At 40.2% G+C, this 21,358-nt stretch overlaps 1 protein-coding gene across 1 annotated transcript; it reads left to right on the forward strand.

Annotated features, from left to right (window-relative positions):
- The first annotated feature begins 4,396 nt into the window (after positions 1 to 4,396).
- On the forward strand, positions 4,397 to 7,695 carry LOC147901508 (uncharacterized). The gene is made up of 5 exons (XM_087374309.1): positions 4,397 to 6,034; positions 6,215 to 6,277; positions 6,845 to 7,006; positions 7,127 to 7,235; positions 7,336 to 7,695. The coding sequence occupies exons 1-5, from the start codon at positions 4,676 to 4,678 to the stop codon at positions 7,449 to 7,451; spliced, it is 1,809 nt and encodes a 602-aa protein (XP_087230435.1). The 5' UTR covers positions 4,397 to 4,675; the 3' UTR covers positions 7,452 to 7,695.
- The last annotated feature ends 13,663 nt before the right edge of the window (positions 7,696 to 21,358 follow it).

The following is a 21,358-nucleotide window of genomic DNA, read 5'->3' on the forward strand; positions in this document are numbered from 1 at the left end:
ATCGAGAGGAGCTGAATCAAGATTCTGCAACTACTAGACGACTTCAAAAGCATGGGAGATAGTACGCTAACAGAAGATCAAAGTGTGATCTACAAAAACATCTTCGAGATAGAAGGAGGGCTGCACATTGTTTGCGGAACACCAAGCTCAGGTAAGACATTCATGATCAAGTACATTACATACAATCACATTTTGCACAAAAAATCCATAGTTTTGTGAGAGTTTTGTCAGCGACAACTGGTGTTTAGCACTACGCTTGAGCCGCCTAGCAACAACAATCCATCATCAATTTGCCCTTCCAAAGAAGAATGATATGTTTCGTAGCACACTTGCCAATTCCGATGAACGCTACTTTGCTTTACTTGCAGCAGACACAATCATCATCGACGAGATATCTATGATGACATCCTACATGATGAATCTGGTAGTTCGATAACTATGTGAGATTTGCAAGAACAGTATGCTAGACCTGTTCCAATCCAAGAAGGTGATTCTTTTCGGTGACATGCAACAACTACCACCGGTATGCAAATGTAGGGTGCAAAGGACTATTGCCGAAAATGCCACATCAGTAATTCGCCCTTTTGGAGAAAGATTTCACTACATGCACGCCTCCATACGGCACCTAGAAGATCCAGATTTCAATACGTTCTTAAACATCATTCACACAACACCACCAATAGAATAGCAGATCGAACGATACCTCGGTGGTCTCATGATCACAGAAGAGGAGGCATCAACATTCATGGACACAGACACGACTATTCTATGCACTCACAGACAGGATGCACATTGATTTAATGAGGCAATATTGACATCATGATTGCAGAAATGTAAAAGCATATAGCTTTACCTCTTTTGCGCTAGCCATTACTTTGAGGTCTCTTTTTTTTTTTGGTTCTGCTTGATCTGTGAAACTGAGGAATGTTATTAAAGTTATGTTTTTTAACATTTGCTTGATTTATTCTTAGCAAACTTCTAGTCGAAACGTAAGAGTGAACGTGATGACATATTTTTTATTTATTCGTAGCAAACTACTAGTGGAAACGTAAGAGTGGATGTGATGGTTGTTTTAAAGGAAAATATCTCATTTATTCAGGTAGTGTGATGTATGGCATCGCTACAAAGTCAGTCAATTTTATGCCATGCAAGATCCTAAGATTTTGACGAGTAGTCACTCGAGAGAGCACGACATACGTCAGTCTTGGAGCGAACGACTGTCGTATCGTGATTATTGCCTTCCCTTGTAGTGTTGCACCTTGTGACTTGTGGCTAGTCATGGCATATTCGAGCGTGATTGGGAATGTGGTTTTGTGGTACCATGTTCCATTGAGCACCCTTCGAGTGTTCTTTGAGCGTCTAAGGATTATACGCTCTCTTGTCGAGGAGAGGATGGCATGAATCTTTACCAATGTGGATGTTGCTTCGTCCCACTCCAGTCTTTGAATAGTTCCTATTGCTCCATTGGCCACCTCGATCATTAGGTTGATGTACTCTGTTAGCATGATTTTTGCCCCGATTGCCACATGAGGAACTTCGTGGAAATCTGGGTCCATGATCCAATCTTATAGTTCATCAATGTTGGTGGCATTCGACATGACTTGGATTGGTATGATGTCGGCAGTACAAAAGATAAACGAACAGGAATGCGCCTCCAAGACGCAAAAAAAAGGAACAAAGATATTCTTCAATGACAAACAAATGTGAAGAGCTAACATAGCAAGAGTACTACCAGCAGAGTACATCTACGGATTCAATTCTCACGAAGAATATCATCCACTCATGACAAGAGTGTTGGAGGTGGTGGCGTTCACCCCTCGGTTGGCTAAAATGGAGTGTGGTTTATGTGTGGAGCTAGCGCGCTATCGACACATATCAATTTGATGGGAGACTAATCCCATATGCATTGGTGCCCCCCCAAGGGGCTTGAATATAAAAAGACTTGTTGTCCTCTCTCTCTAATCCCTCTTGGGACTTTTTGGGAGGAGAGAGAGGCTCTATGGCATGGCTAGGGGGTGGGGTTTGGGACCCCCCATACCCGGTGCACACGTGGCACCTTTTGCGCCAACATGGTATCAGAGCTGCCGATCAGACTGCGGATTGTGCGAAATTTTAAGACGGCCCCCGCGTGGACGACATGTGGCAGTCGTGGGCTCTTTGGCGATGAATTGTTGCGATCCTTCCGATGACTTGAAGTGCGACGACAGCCGCTCTTCATGACTACTGACACATGTATCTCCTTGTGGACTTTGGCATCTATGCTACTCGTGGTGTTTGGTGGCATTTGGCCTTTGTTTGGGGGTCCGATCTTGTGTTTGTCCGTGACTAGGTTTGGTCAGTTCCACGGTTTGTTTACCTCGAGGTTTGTCCATAGGGGGGTGTTGGAGGTGGTGGCCTTCACCCCTCGGTTGGCTAAAATGGAGCGTGGTTTGTGTGTGGAGCTAGCGCGCTATCGACACATGGTAATTTGATGGGAGACTAATCCCATATGCATTGGTGCCCCCCCAAGGGGCTTGAATATAAAAAGACTTGTCCTCCTCTCTCTCTAATCCCTCCTGGGACTTTTTGGGAGGAGAGAGAAGCTCTGTGGCATGGCTAGGGGGCGGGGTTTGGGACCCCCCACACCCGATGCACACGTGGTGCCTTCTGTGCCAACAAAGAGTAACCCAGATCTTGCTAGATAAACCAAGAGGATCAAACAACCTCGCAGATGGGCTAATTAAGCACATTATACACAAACTCTCAGATGGAAAAGAATCGGTCAATAAAGAGATGACTCGTTCCATGGCGCAGATGCTACTTGACAAATATGGCAAAGGAATATCAATGCACTACATGATAATGCTACACTTCGCATTCAACGCCGACATCGAAGAGGTTGCCCAATTGGACAAGCAAGAGGCAGATACCATACTTGAGGAATTCAAAGATGTATACGGTATCAAGGCAAGTTAGTGGCCAATTACTATTGAGAAATTGGCATACAAGGTAGACCTCAATTGGGGTTCACTGAAGAACATTACGGAAAGGCGGAAACTATCTTCCTGGCACCAACAAAGTTCAAAACTGAAGGTAAACTAGAGTTTACATAATTGTCTATAAACTTGCTTTTACAACAACATGAGATTAAACTTGCACTTTTCTCCGCTATATCCACAAACCTTGCAGAGACAGAACAAAGCGGGAAAAACGAAAATGACACTTCGGTAATTAACTTTATCTTTTCCATCACTTGTCTTGACAACGGAAAGAAATACATTGGGCAAACTACAAACACCATAAAACGACTACCACAGCACAAGACTAACCCACCAAATAAAATGATCGATGATGTACACATGTACGCCCCATTTGAAAGCCACTTCAAGATGGACATAATAGCGTCAACGGCAAGCAAAAAGGAGGCAAATATCTTGGAGCGCCAACACATTCTACGCCTAGGAACAACATCAATCTCTAGGGGATACAATAACATAAAAGGAAACCTAGCATGCCTTAGGAAGTATTACTACTTTGAAGAGGAGGAAAATAATTTGATTGCATTATTGAGAGGGCTCGAATCAAGCCTACATTTTTGTTACACCGTTTCAAATATTTTTTACAAATACATTGACTCGATATCAACAATTTCAGCTACTTTTCACACTTTCTGCTTTAACTGATCTACATTAAACTTGCATAATTCATTGCTATGCAATTCTTTTTTGGAGGGAAAATCTTCTGTTTTTGGTCAACATTAAACCTTTATAATTCATTGCTATGCAGTTCATTATTTTTAGAGAAAACTTTCGTCCTTTGTTCTATTGTGGAAACAGATTATCGTACAAAAATTATGCCTCGCTGTCTACACTTTCTTAGAATTCAATCAAAAAAATAAAAACAAAAAAGAGTAGAATTAGGGCTCACCGCGGATCTAGTTTGATCTTGGGTAGGCCTTATGAATGATTGAATATCAATCTACCAACTCAGGTTAACACTATTCACATCTCTATGCTAGCGCAGAGCCCTATGAATGCAAGTGAACTTGTTTGAAATTTTAGGAGCTTCAGGCCACGTGTCATGCTCAAGATAAGGGAAAGGATATACTTGGAATCTGTAATAATCATGCTAGGATATACCCGAGAGAGATGTATGTACCATAAAGCTAACTGCCAAAAAAACCAAAAAGCACGAAAAGCACACCCCTGAAGCGAGCCGCCAAATTTGGGGCAGGCAGCAGGCGCCAACTAAATTGGGCGAGCAGGCACGGCTGTTTGCCACGCGGACAAGAATTAGGGGGAGAGGCCAAATTTAGCGGCGCTTTTGGGAAGCGTCTGACGTGCGCTCCAAGATCGCTAAAAAACTAACAAATACTTTTCTTCTACTTCTTCTTCTTCTTCTTCTTGTTCGTCTCGCTGATTGCAGTCTCTGGTTGCTTCCAAACATTCCGTCTGTTGATCTTTGCTCCGTCTTCCGGAGCAGCAATTCCGCTTCAGCCTCTGATCTTTTGTTCGTAATTCGTCCACAATTCCCTTCGACCATGCTTACCATCTCTCTCGTGGCTTGACTCGCTCCCTTCCCCCTCCCTCATCGAACCATCGGTTTGATCCTCACGTTCCCACGTAAACCAGAACCATGGGCAGCCGGAGGTCCACGCGCGGCGACCGTGACAACGGGACGATTGGCAACATCTTCAATGGAGGCCAACGCCTCCGCAACCAAAGGAGGCAGAATTGTTGTTCCTATCAATGGCAGGGAAGAGGAGGTTACGATTTCCGGTCCGAACGCTATCTTATTTCCGACAATTGGCGATCCCAAGGCTCCACCCCCAACTGCCATAGCGTTCCTTGCTCCTCGTCTGCAAAGCGGTGTTCCTTTAGACTTAAGGGGGAGCAAAAAGAGGACGACAGTAGCGGGGATTCAGAATCTGGGGCGAAACGATATCCCTGTTCCATTCGGACACGAATTTGGCGTCTTCATTGACGGCCAGATCAGAGAAAGAGCAAGGGATGGTGCGGAATTTGCATCCAGTCCGAATGCTCTTAAAGGCTTTGTGGACAATAATGTATCTAGGAGCGATCGCACAAGACAGTATTGCACAGAAATTAGAAGACACAGCTGTACAGAAGATCGAAGACGAAATTGTACAGAGTGTAGAACTCATAATTATGTGAATTTTAGCAAGCAAGTTTGTACAGGGTTTGGAAAGCCGAATTGTACAGAGGCGTGTCATCGAGTTCCACCAGGGTTTTATAGGCCAGGAGGGGACCGGCCGCAGGGCGACCAGCTCTCTGCGTCCTTCCCAGCCTGGAGCGACGTTCAGGGAAGGACGTCTGTCGTTGAGGAAACGTCGTGGCTCAAAGTAGGGAGAGTACCATTCCAAAACGGGCGGCCTTCGTTCAAGGAAGTTGCCAGTGCAGGTTATGAGAGGGATGTTGGGTTGACCACGCTAAGTGAACAAGGTGTGCTTGATGAGGAGGCCTGGCCTTCCTTGAGGGAGGCATGTGTGAGAGGGCAGCATTGTGTGCAGAATGGTTTGCTTGGGGGGCACTTTGATGAAGATGGTGAGGTGAGCTCCCAGCAAGATGGGGAGTACTGCAAGGTGGCTGGTATTGGGGAGAAGAAAAACTGGCAGCCATGGAGGAGCATCCTGCAGAAGGAGTCGGACAAGGTAGAAACAATAGCAGCATTAAGTAAAGCAAGTAAGGGGAAGAAGGGCAATGAAGATGGAGAGCAGCAAAGGAGTGTGGGGGGGATGCCTGCAGTGCTGCTGATGCTCAACAAGGATTTCATCGTGACATCTCCGTTGAAGCAGAATTTGCTGCTCACATTGGCTTTGACGGAGAGGAATCAGAATCATCATGAGGCAGCAGAGGCAGCAGTTGACGATGGGGAGGGTGGTCATGGGAGGACCAGAGAGCCATCAGATCAGAGGCGCCAAATTCTGGTTGGGCAGTTCATTGCTTTCTCTTCATTCCTACAATTCGTGTTGGGAAGGGATGCCACCAGAGTTCGCACGGAATGCAATGCTGGTGGCACTTCTACCATCTCTGAGGTTTTCTTCTCCTCCTTGCTCTCTTGCTTGCTTTCAAATTTCTACCTGTGAATTAGACTGCATGCATTGATGCTTTGGGGATCTATTTCAGCTCTGTCCCCTTAACAATTCCTGGGTTTTTCTGTTTCACCTTTCCAATGTTGAATGATGCTCATTGGTGTGTCGTGTTGAATCTCACAGTCTCTGTCCGTGGAATACTTTGTACGAAGATTTCAAGCAAAAGACATCGTCACCGAGATGGAGGTGTGTCCACTTTATAGTTCTAGCATCTTTTTACGCTTATTGTTATCATTTGGCATAAGACGTTCTAGTAAAAGAATTGGCACAACCTTAGTTTGTACACTCATTTTTGGCCTGCCCCAAATGGGTATGCCTTAGTAATCATTTGGCCTAGAAAGAGAAAAATAAGTATTTAGTTCTTTTTATGTTCACTTTTTTTTGGCATCCATTGATTGGAGCATGTGAGAATCCCATGAAATTCTCCACCTCTCTCTCTCTCTCTCTCTCTCTCTCTCTCTCTCTCTCTCTCTTTCTCTCTCTCCTCTTCTTGTTCTTCATCCCTTCAATCCTCCACTTTTTTCTTCCCCTCTTTCTCTCTCTCTCTCTTCTTCTTCTCCTTCTGTGTCTCCCCCTCTAAGCTTCCAATTCGTCCCCTTTTCCGCTCACCATGTAGGGTAGGCAACATGAATGAAATTCATCTTGTTCTATTACGTACAAGTTTGTTTTGTTTTGTTTTGAGTATAGGCAAACAGCTTGCTTGCCCCCTCACGAATTTATGCTAACAGCACATCTCTCCTTTTGCGCCTTCAGGTGGAATATTGTGTTCTCAATTGGAAAAAAGTGGACTACATATGCACTCTCTATGGCCAACGGGTTGGAGTGTCTGTGACTCGTGCAATGTCCTTCCCGGATCCCAAGGATTTCTCTCCTCAAATGGCTTATAGGCTCTTGTATAAAAAGTTATTTGGTCTCGTAAGTGAAGTACTTTGCTTCAACAGAGTCTTTCATATGTTGTTATAGGGAATTCAATATTCATCCCTCTTATGCTTGCTCTTCTAATATTTGATCTGACCTTGATTTATTTTTGAAAAGGTGGTTGCAAGGCATGGGGTTTCAAAGAGACATAGTTTCTCTCAATGCATTTTGCACGTGTGGTGTGAAACACAAGGGACTGCACACATTTTGCAACAAGAATATGAAGGTATGGTTTTGAGGCTTGGTCATCCAAGCTCACTCTATCATTGGTTCAAATTGTGCTTGTTTGAGTTGCAGTTCTGAAAGTAAAGTTGATTTTTTTGCAGGAGTCTCTCAAGAATTGGATATAACAGATGATGTGATCATGGTGCTCACAGTGGCTGAAGGATGGCATGCTCGCCCGATCTTTTATGAATCCATCCTGAAAACTATTACCCCTTAAGGTGGGTAGGTTCTCCTTTATTGTACAAAGTCTTGTTGATTCAAAGTTTTCAGTCCCTAGGGTATAGGATACCATGTTAAGAAAAGTTAATAGTGATGTATATAACTTTCACAATATGTTCATGTACTTTTAATGACAATGATTTCAGCTGGCTACACATGTGAGTGAGTGATCCATGTTCTTGTATGTCAAGTGCCGTTTTATGTGCAATGACATCTTCACCTTTTCATACGAGCAAATCCTAAACTTAAACTTTTGGTGAGCACTATGTTGTATCATTGATGCAGCGAACTCAACTATCATGTTTTACATATAAAATGAAAAAGGCCTATATGCTTGGGAACACCGTTATATTATATATTATATGCTTATCAATATAGTAAACCACAGATGTGTTCACGCTTTGTGCGATTCTATTATGTAGAAGCTCTTCTATTTCAATAATGTTGGGCGATCTCATGCAAGATTTTTGTGCAAGCACGATCCCTGACCCGCGTCTACGCCAAGTTAAAGACCCACTCCGTCGGGTCTCAAAGTTGCAATCATAGATTCTTTTAATTAAATTTAAGGTTTCATTTTTGAATCTCAAACTTTGAGGAATTTCACTTTACACACACACTCTCTCTCTCTCTCTCTCTCTCTTTATATATATATATGTTTTTTTGTTTATCTAAATAAATTATATATATATACATATAAATATAAAATATAAAAATATATATCTATAAATATAGTTGATTATATCTATATATATAGAAAGAAAAATTTATATATAAATATATATTTATATTAAAAATACATATTTTGTTTTAGTAAATATATATAAACAAATAAATTATATGTATATATATATACATTTTTACATTTAAATATAATTTATTTATTTATTTTCGTTTATCGGAATCTCTCTCTCTCTCTCTCTCTCTCTCTCTCTCTCTCACCTACTTGAGTCTTTCTTTTTCTCTTTCCTTACTTCTCTCTTTCTCTCTCTGCCTCCCCCCCCCCCCCCCCCCTCTCTCTCTCTCTCTCTCTCTCTCTCTCTCCATATTGTGTGTGTATATATATATATATATTCCATTTATTTATATTTATATATGTATGTATATACCTCTCTTTCTCTCTCTCTCTCTCTCTCTCTCTCTCTCTCTCCCCCCACATTGCCCTCTCTCCTCTTGCTCTCTCTGCTTCCCCCCCCCTTTCTCTCTCCCCTCCTAATATTGCCCTCTCTCTCTCTCTCTCTCTCTCTCTCTCTCTCTCTCTCTCTTTGTTATACAATATATTATGGTATGCCTCCCTCCCCCCCGCCTCTCTCTCTCTCTCTCTCTCTCTCTCTCTCTCTCTCTCTCTCTCACACACACACACACACACAGAGATCCTCCCCCCCTTTCTCTCTCTCTCTCTCTCTCTCTCTCTCTCTCTCTCTCTCTCTCTCTCTCTCTCTCTCTCTCTCTCTCTGCTCTCTCTACCTCTCCTCTCTCTACACAAAAAAAAATATAATGTATATATATATATATATAAATAGAATCTATTATACAGTATATTATACAATATGTTATGTTATAATATATCTAATAAATATTAAAGATTAATCTCTCTCTCTCTCTCTCTCTCTCTCTCTCTCTCTCTATCCTCCCTTCTTTCTCTCCCCCCTTATCGCCCTCTTGCGTCTCTCTCTCTCTCTCTCTCTCCTCCGCTCTCTCGCTACCCCTCTCTCTCTCTATCTCTCTCTCCCACTCCCTCTCCCCCTTCTCTCTCCCCCCCTTATCATCCTCTCTCTCTCTCTCTCTCTATATATATATAATTATATTTATATTTATATTATAGATATCTAATATATTATCTGCCAGTCCAGTCACTGCACTGTAATGAGTGGACTCCCAACCCGTCTTTCGGTCCCTGACTACTCCCCGTCTACCACGTGGTTGCTCCATCTGTCTCGCCTGCTCCTACATCTAGTGCCCTCGCGCCTCCACATCATCCAAGCTTGATCTCAAGCTCAAGTTCTTTTCTTTATGGGTACCAGTGAACGTGTACACACCCACACATTCTTGATGGGTAGGGGACCTTAGATCTGACCGAATGAAAGTTGAGTGTTGAATGATTGCACTTTGCCACATCATCGAGGCTTGATGGTGCCTCTTGATCACGTTACGACGTGTCAACCTCCCCTTGACTCGTCACTAGTCCAGACCTGCCCTTCTTTTTGCCTTTGGTGATTGGTCGCGATTTTGCTGTCAGCTGCCGCGTGTCGCGTCTGCCTCCGGTCCTGGTTCTGCCTCTTGTCTCGGTTGCTGCAAGTCTATCTAGGCTGCCACGTGTCAGCCCGCGTTGGTATGATCGGCTCCTTCTACCCCTATCTACCACCCACCCGCCTCCACGTGGAGCACGAAACTCCCTCCCTAAGCCTCCTCTCTCCCTCCCCCAGCCTCCTCTCTCCCCCAAACCTCCATCCTTCTCCCCCGAATCTTTAGAATGCTTCCCCAAGCCTCCAAATCCTCTCCACATGGCATGTATGGTATTTCTCTTCTTAAGAAATAGTATAGAAGAGAAATTGATTGTTTGATCTTGTCAATGTGCATTTAAAGCCTTCCATAGAATGCGAACAAATATTTTATCATAGAGATTTCATAATATTGTGCACAGTACATGAAATGGCAACAATACATGTGTTTTCCTTTCCATGTTTTAAACAATTCTCTAAATAACTTTTTAAAACCACAATATATACGGAAAAGGAATGATTTTTTAAAACCAATCTCTTATTGCCATTTTTCCAAATGTTTTGTAAATAAGGTCATAGTTTTAGCCATGTATAGGTACATTATGTACATTCAGCTAATTGCACGCACACACAGAACGCCTTCTAAGCAAGTGGCTTAAACACTTATATACATAAAATTTTGTTCTTACAACACAATTAGGTTCCAATCTTAGCTAAAGCATAAATGTTGTTGAGTTGCTGGCAAAAAAAATTTAAGGACCAGTGTTTGAACAATGAAGCAGCTGCAACTAATGTGATGAACTTGTCGATTCGATCACTTCATGTCAAGAGATTATATAATCTAAACATGGCAAAAATACCAATGCCCATCCTCAATACAAAACCTAATGTGAACATGGGATCGTTAGATTCTTAATTTCTTCTTTTAAAAAAACACACACACACATGTGCACGCACAGAGAATTGCCTTATAAGCAAGTGGGTTAAAAAACACTTATATACATAAAATTTTGTCTCAACACATTTACATTCCAATCTTAGCTAAAGCATACATGTATGTTGGGTTGCACGCAAAAAAATTAATGTCATGAGCTTGTTGATGTCAAGAGATTATATAATCTAAACATGGAAAAAATATCAATGCCCATCCTCAATACAAAACCTAGCATGAACATGGAATCCCTAGATTTTTAATTCCTTCTTAGCTTGTAAAATTTTAGTAGTGCCAAAAGATTCATATTTTTATATTTCTTGCAATATTTCAAAAAGTATTTTGCAAGAGTGACTACCTATTCTCAAGAACTTTCCATTCACACTTCTAATATAAGAATAAGGACAATGAACTACCTCTGCAATGGCCAACAGAAAAGTTTGAACTAGTGGAGTGTGATGTAGTGAAGCAATTGAAGAGCAACTCTAGAAAACTGGAAAGTGGTTATAGGAACTTACTTCATCAATAGATTAAAAAGGATCATTATAGACAAAGCCCTTGTTCATTTAATCAGTCTCATATATTCATCTTCTCAATCAATAAAACAAGTAAACCAAGAAAAATGTAAAATTAAAACCCAAATAGATACAAGAAGAAGAAAAAGACAAATTAGAAAGGTATGAGGATGAAGTTAGATTTTTGTTATGCAAAGAAAACTCCCAAGGCAATGCACTCATTGTAGAAAAAATTAAAGTCTTTAAATTAAAGTTGAAATAGAACCAAACAAATAACTCGCACTTCTATAAGCTTTGAAGGACTATGCTAGATGTCCAACATCTTTGTCCTTGGGAAAATTTGTATGGATTACATAGCATGTATGTATATAGAGTATCCCATTTGCCTTTAAAAGGAAAGCTTGTTTACATAAAATTTTGTTCTCACAATAGAATTACGTTTCTATCTTAGCTAAATCATACATGTATGTTGAGTTACTTGCAAAAAAATTTAAGGACCAATTTTGGAAGAAGAAAATCTAGGAAGCTTGTGAATTCAATTAACTGATGTCAAGAGATTATCTAATCTAAACATGGCAAAGATACAGAATCAATACCCATCTTCAATACAAAACCTAGTTGAAACATGGGATCCATAGATTCTTAATTCCTTCTTAACTTGTAAAATTTTAGTAGTGTCTTTTTGTGCAAAAAGATTCATGATTTTCTATTTCTTGTAATATTTCATAAAACTATTTTCCTACTAATGTAAATCAAGAGTTTGCTTCAAATTTCACTACTTATTCTCAAGAACTTTCCATTTACACTTCAAATATAAGAATGAGGAATACGAACTACTTCTGCAACAATGGCCAACACAAAGGTTTGAACTAGTGGAGCATGATCCTGGTGAAGATATATTGAAGAGCAACTCCATCTTTGTTGTGTGGATTACGTAACATGTATGTATCTAAAGTATCCCAATTTTTTCTAACATCATAGTTTCAATGGTTGCATTATTCCACCATAGACCATGCACTAATTGTATAATATTTTAAATTCTTTAAATTAAAGTTGAAGTAAATCCCATTGGCCAAACAAATAACTCGCACATCTACAAGCTTTCAAGGACTATGCTAGATATCCAACATCTTTGTTGTGTGGATTACATAGCATGTATGTATATAAAGTATCCCAATTTTCTCTGACATCATAGTTTCAATGGTTGCATTATTCCACCAGTGATCCATTTTCATGTGAGATTTATCCTCAAGATCTTGAACATCTACAAGAGGCACATGTAGTAACAAGAGAGCATACGTGTAGCTCATTGTTGACTTATCTAGACACTAGTGGAGCCAAGGACCAAAGGTGCTACAAAAGCACTTATGTTGAGCTGGAGAACCAATAGCAACATGTCTTGGTTGATATGTACCCTACTTGCAACAATGGAAGTGTTGCTTTTGACTTACAATCCGTCCCACAGCTATTGCCTTTTCCACTACCATCCAAAGAAGGAATTGCACATGAAGAAAAATAAGAAGCTTGCCTTTTGCTCAATCTTTGTCTTTCATTCTTGCTTGCATCGTAGCTTTGTTGTCCCTGTCTTTTCCACATCCAGGTTCTGAGGGTGTTGGTCACCTATTGTCATGTTGCTGGCTCATTGTAGCATAGGTGTTCATAAGTGTAGCATAGGTCCTCTCGGTTCGTATTCCAGTGAGAGGTGTAGGCTAAAGCATGGAAAGTATATCTCATGCGTTCTTAGGTGAGAAAGAGGGCTTGATCACAATGATGGATGGAGGCTTTGGCCTCCAGGGGAGTTCAAGGGTTTAGAAGGTGTTTGTAAGGTTGAGAAGGGTGATAGGGTTGAGAAAGCTATTAGGAGTTCCAGGGTTTAGAAAGGGTTGCAGGGTTTAGGAGGAGTCCAAGGTTAAGGAGTGAAGTGCTCATCTCCTTCACGACTTGAACGGGCGAAGGGTTGAGAAGGAAGATAAAGGGAGGAAGGAGGAGGTGGAGGGAGGAGGAGGAGGAAGAGGTGGGAGGAGAAGGGTGGAGGAGGAGGAGGAGGAGGAAGGAGGGGGAGGAGAAGAAGGGGAGATCGCAAGGTTAGGGCATGCTATCACATGCTAGTGGTGAGGGAGCACAGACCCAAGGAGATCATGTACATGAACACCATAGAGAATGGGAGCTTGATTCCATTGAGAGAGATTTATACATGTTGGTCTCTACAAAAATTGTAGTAACCTCAAGGGTGGGAACCTCTTTTGTAGGAGAACTCTTGGGTAAGAGTCCCTCCACTTTTTGTAGAAAACTCAAGGGTGGGACCTCTTTTGTAGGAGAACTCTTGGGTAAGAGTCCACTCCACTTTTTGTAGAAACCTCAAGGGTGGGACCTCTTTTGTACGAGACCTCTTGGATAAGAGTCCCTCCACTTTTTGTTTGGGTCTCGTTCTCTATTTCCCACAACTCTTGCAAACCTCCATCTTAGGCTAGAAGTTGCAACCTCTAGGATGGAGGTCAGATTCTCACCTCCCTTTCCAAATTCTAGTTGTGATTGGGAATTCCAACCTCTAGCCTAGGTTGAAGGTTGCACATGTAGTGTAGGCTAGAGGTTCTTAATCTCACCACTACTCTTCCAAACCTCTAGAGTTTGTAATCTTAGATCCCATTTCAATTACTAGCTATAGCTAAAGCTTACAACCCCTAGCCATGGCTAAAGATTTGAAAGAGCTATAGGGAGATTATAAACATCTAGCTTAAGCTAGAATTTTAAAAGAGTGGTATGGAGAGTGGGAGTGAAGACTGAGTTAAGGTTCTTGGGAGGTCACCCATTCCATGTAGGCTAAAGGGAGGTTAGGTAATGATGAGGTCAGGGATGGAGTATGGTAGTAATTGAGTAATGAGGAGGGATTTATAAAACTTTATCAGTCATAATCGATGAGAATCAAGAGCTTAAATTTTAACACATGGGAGATTAGAGTCTCAAAAGCTATAAAAGATTTATTTTCTTATGCTAGAGGTTTGATATAGTAGTAATGAGGAGATTATTAAATATCTAGAAGTTTGAAAGAGTAGGGGGGAATTGGGGAGTGCAAAGAATAGTCAACTTTTTTTTAAAAAATCCAAAAGGGTAACAATTTTGGTTCACTTATACATCTAGACCAATGAATAGAGATAACTTTTTCTTTCTTTACATATTCAAAGTTCTCAAAAAGCCAGAACCTTGAATATGTAAATAACTTTTGTTTCTTTCTATACATATGTAAGGTTCTAAAAAGTCAAAACCTGTAATATGTAAAGAAAGAAACAAAACCTTTAATATATAAAGAACTTTTGTTTCTTTCTTTACACATTCAAGGTTCTTACAAAGTCAGCTATCCCATATACATGGGAGGGAGATGAGAGCATGATGAGGTGAGGAAGGTAGGAATGGGAGGCAAAAAATGAGGAATTATGAGGGCTTCAAAGAAAATTCTAGGTCATGCAAAGGTAGTAGGAAGCATGCAACATAAGGTTCTAAAATCTTGAGGTAATCCAAGATTTTTTCCAAGAGCAGATATAGAAAATGAAAGAGCTTGGCAACAATAGATGAACTAACTCAAGAAAGCTACAAAGGAACAAGAACAAAAGCAAAAGTTAGTTCATGCCATTTGGAACAAGACAATGAGGTTCAAAGCTTGAAGGGTCTCACTCATGAAGTTCTATAACACCAAGGCCGTATCTTAGATCTACACAATCCATAGAAATCACAAGGAAAATATGGACCTATCAAGGAAAATCACATCAATCAACCCATCAACAAAGATCACTTCAATCCATATTAGGCGATAAATTTGACCAACCAAAGGCAAAATTTGTGTGGATACTAACAAAGAGTGTCCACATGATATATAAGCAAATCACACCATGTGGACAAGGATCAAGTTGGAGATGGTGTTGAGGATTCATCTCAACATCATGTATTACCACATGTGCATAGCACTTACCAAAGGAGTGCTAAAAAGGCACAAGGGTTAGAAACCTTAACCCTAACCCTAAAGGGGTTTGTATATATTCATTATTTTCAGCTAAACCTAGTGTACAGTTAGTCATTTGTGGTGTGCTCTCTAGATGTGCCCTCTGTCATCTCCACTCTTCTCCCCTCCCCTCTCCATATTTGGTCATGGTATCAGAGTGCATGGTTTTGCCTTCCTGCTGAGGCGCCATCCTTGAGAGTGTAGAGCATGAGAAATATTGAGATGTTATTGAGTGTTCTCTTTCATAGAGAGATTTCCATTCATCTTCTTGAGAGTTTTTGAGAGAATTTTGTCTAGTCCTTATTCCATTCATTCTTCTGTGAGAGAATCACTAAGTGTTCTTGTGTTGTGAGAGAGAGTGTGAGTATTCATTCCACTCATTGTTCTTTCCTTTATGTGTGGGAGATAGGTTTAGTTGAGAGAGAGACACTCTTTCCTTGTATCCTAAGAGAGAGACTTACTTCTAAGCTCTTCTACTCTTGAGAGCAAGAGAAAACTTTGCTCCAAGAGGCGTTATCAACTACGAGCTCTTCTACAACACCTCTTCAAGCAGTCTCCACCACCTACACACAGCAGGCTCAGAGCGATGCCTTCATCAACCTCGCAAGCTAATGACTACGCGAGAGCCTCGTAGCTCTAACTCACCACAACTCAACCCATGCAACTCCTAAATACCCTTGCAACTTAGCGGATCAACGCAGAGCCCAAGGCAGCTCCATAGCCAATGTAGCCAACAATCAAGTTGTAGCGCCACAACAAACAACAATGACTAGACTCAACCAATGACATCTCCAATGAAGCATACAACGCCAATGGACCTCAACGACATAGAGCCTCTACAATCAATGCATGAAGTCAAGCAATGCGCAGTCCCAACGAGTAGTTGATAGCCACATAACCATGCTAGCCGACTAGACTCAACCACCCAGCAGCCTCGACCCACGACGAGCAGCACACAAGGCATCCATGATAGTAAAAAGAATACTTGAATTGATACATACAGATGTATGGGGTTATGTGCAGACCCACAACATTAATGGTTCTGTATACTAATTGACTTTCATAACAACTACAACATTGTTGGGTCTTCTTTTTTAAAGAGAAATCTGAAGTCTTTTCTAGATGTCAAGACTTCAAAGCCATGATAGAGAACCAGATAGGCAGAAAGATAAAAGTCATGAGATTAGACAAGTGGAGGTGAATACATGGCTTCAACATTCATGAACTTTCGTAGAAGCAATGGCATTCAAAGGCAATTCACATGTGCAGATACTCCTCAATAGAATGCAATAGCTAAAAGGAAGAATGGGACTTTAGTAGACAGTGCTAGAGCAATGTTCACTGAGAAGCATATTTTTGAATCAGTATTGGGTACAAGCAATTGCCACTACAACCTACTGGTGTAATTAGCTTCCAACCGAATCAATTTAGGGTATGACACCTTCTGAGGCATTCACTGGATACAAGCCACACATTGGGCATCTCCACATATTTGGTTGCATAGCATAAATGACGATCATCACATAAAGTTGGATGTGAAGTCACGCAAATGCATCATGGTTGGATACAACAAAGACACCAAAGCATACAAGTTGTATGATCCCATCAACCTAAAAGTCATAATCTCCACAAATGCAATATTTGATGAAGAATCAAAATGGAAAACATCAAATACATAGGAGATGTTCACACCAATTACTCAATCACCTATGGAAAAGGTTGATGAAGAAGAGCAAAGAGGAACCTTGAGAAGAGCAGTAGCAAAAAGCTGACCACCACCAAGGTTGATAGATGCTCAAAAAGGCAAACCAATTCAGATTAGAACCACCAATTATGCTCTTATGACTACCATCATGGCTATGGAAGAGCTAGTGTACTTTGAAGATGTAGTTGAGAAGCCAGAATAACAAACTGCTATGAATGAAGAAATGGATGCTTTGTATAAAAACAATACTTGGGATTTATGTGACCTTTCACTAGGAAAGAAGGCCATTAAAAACAAATCGATTTACAAAGCGAAGTACAATTTGGATGGAAGCATTGAAAGACACATGCAGACTAGTTGGAAAAGGATATGCATAACAATATGGTCGAGATTATGATGAGACTTATGCTCCAGTAGCAAAGATGGATTCCATAAGGTTTTTGATATCACTAGCCACACTTAGATGGAATTTGTACCAGCTAGATGTCAAAAATGCTTTTCTCAATGGCTACCTAGATGAGGAAGCCTATATGCAGCAACCAGTAGTGTTATGAAAATTAAAATTAGACATGATCATAGATTCACGATTTACCATAACCATAGAAACAAAGAACAAGGAAACAAGTGGGGGAGAGAAGAGAAAGAGAGAGCGACACCATCTAGAGTACTTATAATTGTAATTCCAGAAAGCAAAGAGCCAACAATAGTACATCCAAAAGCATCCCTTGTACACAATTAGAGGGATTGATCAACATAGCTCCACGAGCTCAAAATATCACAAGTCTTAATATGCCCTCATCCATAATTAATAAAATAAATTAGCCCACGGCTTAGTATTCATTTCTTTACAATATGGCCCATGGCCTTTGGCAACCATTCGATACTTTGATCAATCCAAATCACCTTCACCATCTCCGTTCCTCATTATTCAACTCATCATCTGTACTCAAGCCGCCAATTGTGTTAGTTTTTACAATCAATTGATGAATCATCACACCAACTAATCCCAACACAATTGTACGCTTGATATACTGACATCAAAATGTGCACCTTACGACCAATTGCAATAGCACCAATAACACTAGCAACATTAGTATTAATATGGAATTACCCACAATACTAACCATCTAGCTTGGCAAAACACAAGTAGTTAGGCGTCCCAACCAAACCCCACAAAGCATCCACTAGGACCCCCGTTGCATCCGATGTGTTCCTATGGAATACTTTGCCATAGTCACACTTGGTTAAAATGAAATAATTTCCATAGCAAGAGAATATCAAAAATACAATGCTGAACATTCCTCTTGCTTGGATTGCAAACTAACCTCAATTGTGTATTTGACTTTTCGAGTCAATGAGTAGAGATGTGAAGAGTACTCTCTTGGATATTCATCAAGTATCATCATGGTCAAAAAAAAAGATCCTAAGCTCTCATTAACCAAGGGATAATGAATTTAGCCAATTCAAAACTTATGAAAGATTATTATTATTCTTATCTTGTACCAAGAGAAAGTACTATACCACATCCATTCATTGCTTATGTTATTTCGTACAAGTCCAAGCATGATATTTGTCATATTCCTCAATATCTATACCGTCCCATACCAGTATGATATTGAGAAATAATAACAAATACAAAGCATAATTCTTTTTCCTTATGATGTGAGTAGAAATAAGTCACATATACTATTATGTAATCAACAGAAGGGTATATGTACGTCATTGTGTAATCACACATCAAAGTTTTTTATTTAACTTGGTAGCTAGTAATGATCCAATATGTATTTTCTTCAGTTGCTAGAAAATACATAGAAGATATTATTTGACATACTAACTGTTTTTCATTATCTATAAAAACCATTTCGTAAAGAAACTACTAGAGCAAAAAGCTTGCTACCAAGGAACAATCATGCCTTCCCTCATGCTTAGCAAAAAATTCAGATGCTTTTACTTCTCTTTAATTTTCTCCATTTCAGTTCACATTAGCAAAACACGTTATCGAAGTATACCACATGTGTCACACAATAGTAATTTTGTTATCTATAATTAAGCTAGGATTGGCATCTACTCAAGCAAGCTATGAGGATACAAGCCCTCTAAGTATTTGTATTTTGTCTTCTCATCGTTATCAATTCACATAATCATGCTTATTTGATCATAAAGAACTCTTAGCTCACCTAGATTATCCTAGATCTTTATATAGGCTATCATATTTAATTCTCTTTTTCATGCTATTTTAATATGATCTATCACTCTTCTTCAAATTCAGTTATTCCCTTCCGTCACCATACCATTCTTTCTTGTCTCTATATGAGTACTTCTATGAGACTAAGAAAAATGATAATATGAAAAAATAAAAATATGGGAATAGATACGTATCTCCTTTGTCCTTCCAAATTTTTGCATTGCAAGATTGCAACCACTCTCATGGAATAGAGTTTGAAAGTTACCAAAGATTTAGAAAATCCTACAGTCAATGACAAGTACTATCAGCAACTCATCTAATCTTTTATATATTTGACTATCACGAGGCCATGTATTTGTTATGTTGTAAGTTCACTTGCATAGTTTATGACAAATGCACAATCTCATTGGAATGTAGCCAATAGATACTTAATGTACATCAAAGGTACAAGACAGTTTGGAATAGAATACAGAGGAAGTCATCTAAGGCTGCATGGATACTATGATATTGACTATGTAGGAGAGCATGAGTCCAGGAGATCTACACAAGAATATGAACATTTCCTTGGTCAAGGTGCTATATCATGGTTGACAAACAAGAAGTCAAGTGTTTCTTTATCTTCAACTGAAGCAGAATATAGGGCACTCACAACAAGTGCATGTGAGGCTATATGGCTCAGAAGACTATTGTAAAAAATAGACTACTTTGATGAGTCAAAGCCAACAATAATATACTATGATTATCAGTCAATTCAAGCATTAGCTACCAAGAATCTAGTATATCACTCCATAACAAAGCAGATTGATGTCAGGGAGAAATTCATCAGAGAAAGAGTGTTACTTGTTGGTGACATCACATTGCAACATTGTGACAGCAAAGAGAATGTTGTAGATATCTTTACCAAACCACTTGGGAAAGGGATTTTCGAGAAGCACCGACTCAAAGGAAGGGCATTCCCATTAAAGGGGTGTATTGGAATGTAATGTTCAGTCCTTGTTCCATTCCCCATAATCATCATCTTAAGAGAAGGCCTACTTTATGATGTTGATCTTGAAAAAGGGAAGGTGTTGAGGATTCATCTAAACGTCATGTATTATCACATATGCATAGCACTAACCAAAAGAGTGCTCAAAAGGCACAAGTTTATATGGTTGCTTGCCTTTTGTATCATGTGTCATCTTCTACTTCAATAACCATGTTTGCTTTTGCATGAACTTGGCTTGTTAGAGGTAACCACTTTTATCCTTAGAAATTGTTAGTCTCCTAGAGAGGAGGAGGGGACATTTTGTAGCGACCATTCCCAAAAGTTGCATGTACACAATGAAGACCAAAGTCAAACTTTTGGCCTTTTATAAATTCCACCTTTTGAAGGGAGGGCCAAACCTATTCTTTCTTTCACTTCTCTCACTCTCTTTTTACAAGCACTTGTGCCCATATGGCTCCAAGGCGGATCTCATATTGCCTATCTCACATTCTCTCCTACTTGTCTACTTTATCTTACAAAACATTTGGTGCTTACATGAACTATTAATCGTGGATTTCCACCTTCTACTAATCCATCCAGTTTTTGCACTCCCTCCGCCACTCTTCCCTCGCAAATGGAACATTCTGAAATGCATCCCCACATGAGCCCGAGCACTTAGCTCAGCATTCCACCTCAAGGCCTCAGAAGAAGTGCATATTTGCACATATAGAATATGTGGAAAACTACTTGGAACACAATATGCACGTGACCAAATTCTCACCACTCGGGGCCGACTGGTTAGAACAAGTCCAAGGAGTGGTGATCCATTCTCCATTCATATGCAATATTAAGGATTTTCGCCTCTACTACCACAATGCAATGAGCTACTAGTTGCTCCATATTTGGCTCCCCTTATCAAGGCCATGGGTCTTTAGACAGTGGCGGACACCGTGTAACCTTAATCTTTGATAGGTGGTGGATTTTATCGACGAATTCAACAATGCCACATAGACAACCGACAGGCTCCATGCAGATGGAGATTAGAAGTTCTATCATTTCACTTCAAGAATAGTCCATAATGCATTTGGGCTATCCAATATTTCCAAACCATATGCAACGCTCCGATGCATGGATCAGAGACTGCAAGGGCTTGTACAATATGATAAAAAAATCGATAGGGTGGAATCCCTATAAGCTTGATTAGCAATGCAACCACTACCAAGGCCACTTGAGCTGTCATGTTACTAGCACAGATATCCCATAGTGAGCATCATAATGTCATCTTGCCCAATCTGTTTGCATGCCTACATCAATCAGAGGAGACGAACTGGGCTAAACACTTTTATACAGAGCTCATCAATGTATACACGCACTCTAAAGATCATCAATGTA

Source organism: Dipteris shenzhenensis, chromosome 5 (assembly GCF_047967505.1).
Source record: "Dipteris shenzhenensis isolate YYH24624 ecotype China chromosome 5, Dip_SZ_1.0, whole genome shotgun sequence".
NCBI classification, from domain to species: Eukaryota; Viridiplantae; Streptophyta; class Polypodiopsida; order Gleicheniales; family Dipteridaceae; genus Dipteris; species Dipteris shenzhenensis.